Raw genomic sequence first — 3,033 nt, forward strand, 5'->3', positions numbered from 1 at the left:
ATTGACGCCTGAATAGTACACATGCGTGTGATCTCCGACTCTCCGAGGGAATTTGGAGAGGTTAGGGCTCCAATGGTAGAGGGCAAAGCTGCAATAATCAAAGGCAAAACGCAATGATTACCCAAACGAGCATCATCTTCTTCTTCTTCTTTTACCCACGACACCAATCAGTCTCTTAGGTTTTTTGACTCGGGCGGACCAGACCCCATCTCCGGCCACCGTTGTCTCTATACATTGAATGATAAAGAGCACCGCACGTGGACTCTGAATCAAGGAACTGTCCAACCACATTTATTTTTGGGAGGGTGAAAAATATGAAAAGCAACAGTGAATGAAAAATGGGAAAATTTACGGACAACACCCCCCCCCCCTCAATAATTCCATTCAATACAGTACAAAAGAGAAAAGGAAAAAACTAGGGTTCTAAAAAATAATATCTGATAGCAGAGGCCACCACCACCCATATAATTCCCACTCATTACATTTGTTGCTTAAAGCTTGCCTTCCTTCTTCCCCCTTGACCCTTATCCTGATCTGTCTCAGAAAAGAGAAAAAAACAACTCAGCTGCTGAGCTGCCAATTCAGCTCTCTCTCTCGCCCTCATTATCTGAAAAAGAATTTCTATTTCATGCTCCACAAGGAAGAGAAAGAGAAGCTTGACCCCCCACTAGGCCACCACTAAGTTTGAGGGTCAGCTACAGTTGTCCTAGCAGCAGCAGCAGCAAGCAGCAAAAAAAATTATTCAAAAACAATTAAAAAAATAGTATCTATTGATCCCACAGCGGGTCAAATGATCATGGAAGGTGATGAAAATGGGATCCGCACCAGGCCCAATTTTCCATTACAGTTTCTCGACAAGAGAAAGGAAGAAGAAGAAGCAGCTGCCTCCTCCTCCAGCTACGGTGGCGCTCATGAGTCCGCTGCAGCTGTTTCTTCAAAGGCCGTGGTTGTTGCCCGATCTAGTTCCGATGTTTCCAGCATTCAAGAAAAGAAGCCGGCTCCTCCCAAGAGGACGTCAACTAAGGACAGGCACACCAAAGTGGACGGTCGCGGCCGCCGGATCCGCATGCCTGCCACGTGCGCCGCTAGGGTTTTTCAGCTAACGAGAGAGCTAGGGCACAAGTCTGATGGGGAGACCATCGAGTGGCTGCTCCAGCAGGCAGAACCTGCCGTCATCGCTGCCACTGGGACCGGCACGATTCCTGCAAACTTTACATCCCTCAACATCTCGCTTAGGAGCTCGGGGTCGAGCTTGTCGGCGCCCTCGCACTTGCGGACCAGCGGCTACTACAATAGCACTAGCAACTTATTGTTCGGTGGCGGCGCTGTGGCTGCATCACAGATGATGGAGGAGCAGCAGCGCAGGAGGGTGTTGTTTCCGGGGGTTGATTTGTCTCCGTCGTCAATGTTGTTGAATTTCAACTCCGGAAATGTGAATGCGATGATGGAAGCAAAGCAAGAAATGCGCGATCAAGGTAATAATAATAATAGTTCTACTACTACTCTAAATCTTGATCATATGTCTAGAGAGGGGAGTAGTATAGGAAGAAAGAGAAGACCAGATGAACAAGATTTGTTATCGTCATCCTCGTCCCAAACTAGTCATAGTCAATTGGGGAACTACATGTTGCAATCGAACACGGGGTCCATTCCGGCCAGCCAGAGTACGATTCCGGCGACATTTTGGATGGTGGCGAATAATCCTTCTAGTACCAACAACCAAGGCCAGGCTGGGAATATGAGTGGTGGTGGCAGCGGGGCACATCTTCATCATCAAGACCCGCCTATGTGGACATTTCCCACTATAAATGGTAACCATGGGCTGCATTTCATGAATTTTGCTCCTCCAATGGCATTATTACCAAGCCAAGTGCAATTGGGAGCCTCGGGATTGAGCGCTGGTGGTGGCGGCGGAGGAGGCGCAACAGCGGACAGCAACTTGGGGATGCTGGCGGCACTCAATGCCTACCGGCCAATTCTCGGCAGTGGTGCTCCGGTGAATGGGCAGCATTCATCAGAAGATGCAGATGAGGGACAGCATGATGAGAATTCAAATGCTAGCCAACGTTAATCCTATGTCAACTACAAGAGTACTTAATTAGGTTGGTTGGATTTTAATTAAGCGCTTTCGTACTAATTGTTTTAGTAATTAGGTAGTTAAGTTTCTAAGAGTGTGCATATATGTTCGATCATTTGGGCGCAACAAGTGTGCATATATGTTCGATCATTTGGGCGCAACAAGTTATTATGCGCGCGAGTTTGATTGCTTTGCATTTGAGTTGAATGTTGGATTTTAGTGTGAAACTATATATGATGGATCAATCACAAGTCTGAAGATTTTAGGGTTTTGAGTGAGAGTCAGAAGAGACTATGTATTAACAAACGTGATGGTTTTGTTTTACAAAATGGGTCGGTTTTTTTATCTGAGTGTGTGTAGTGTGTACTGAAAAATGTTTGCTTGTGAAATTTCCATGCATGCACAATCTATAATTCTCTCGCCGATTTGATCATCTTTAATTGTCTGTGTACATTTCTTTGTGAAATTCGAATCAGAAACATTTACTTGTGCTAGCCTCCATGCCATAATCGAGGACTTGATTGTTCTCAGTTTCTCACTGCATCAATCTGCAATGTTATTTCACTTGATGAAACTAAACATCTTTGTCCCACTATGATTGGCTAGTAGCAAATCCTCTCTCTACCTCCCATGATCAATCTAATCTTATCTATCACTGTAAACATTGATCGACTGCTTTGATCATTCATGCATAAATGTACGACCGCAGTTGTACGAACCCACCATAATATGGTGGAGGAACCCACACATAAATTAAGGAGGCATGCACTGAGCGAGTGGACTAGCTCAGGTGGTGGGTGAGACCCTGCCAAACTTGCCCAATTAAATTAAAGCAAATACTTATGCATAATTAGCTGGGCAGAGCATGCAATAGTAGTGCACTAGTATCGCTACGCTAACTGTCACTGCTTCGCTCATCTTTCTGGACTTGCATAATTTCCTTCTGCGTATATCTA

General features: G+C 45.4%; 1 protein-coding gene across 1 annotated transcript; it reads left to right on the forward strand.

Moving 5' to 3' along the window:
• The first annotated feature begins 522 nt into the window (after positions 1 to 522).
• On the forward strand, positions 523 to 2,402 carry LOC126792772 (transcription factor TCP15). The gene has a single exon (XM_050519250.1). The coding sequence runs from the start codon at positions 791 to 793 to the stop codon at positions 2,069 to 2,071; it is 1,281 nt and encodes a 426-aa protein (XP_050375207.1). The 5' UTR covers positions 523 to 790; the 3' UTR covers positions 2,072 to 2,402.
• Positions 2,403 to 3,033: the final 631 nt, after the last annotated feature.

Source organism: Argentina anserina, chromosome 4 (assembly GCF_933775445.1).
Source record: "Argentina anserina chromosome 4, drPotAnse1.1, whole genome shotgun sequence".
NCBI lineage: Eukaryota > Viridiplantae > Streptophyta > Magnoliopsida > Rosales > Rosaceae > Argentina > Argentina anserina.

What these genes read in the sequence shown, in the direction of transcription:
- LOC126792772 (XM_050519250.1), top strand. Translation starts at nt 791, where the DNA reads ATGATCATGGAAGGTGATGAAAATGGGATCCGCACCAGGCCCAATTTT.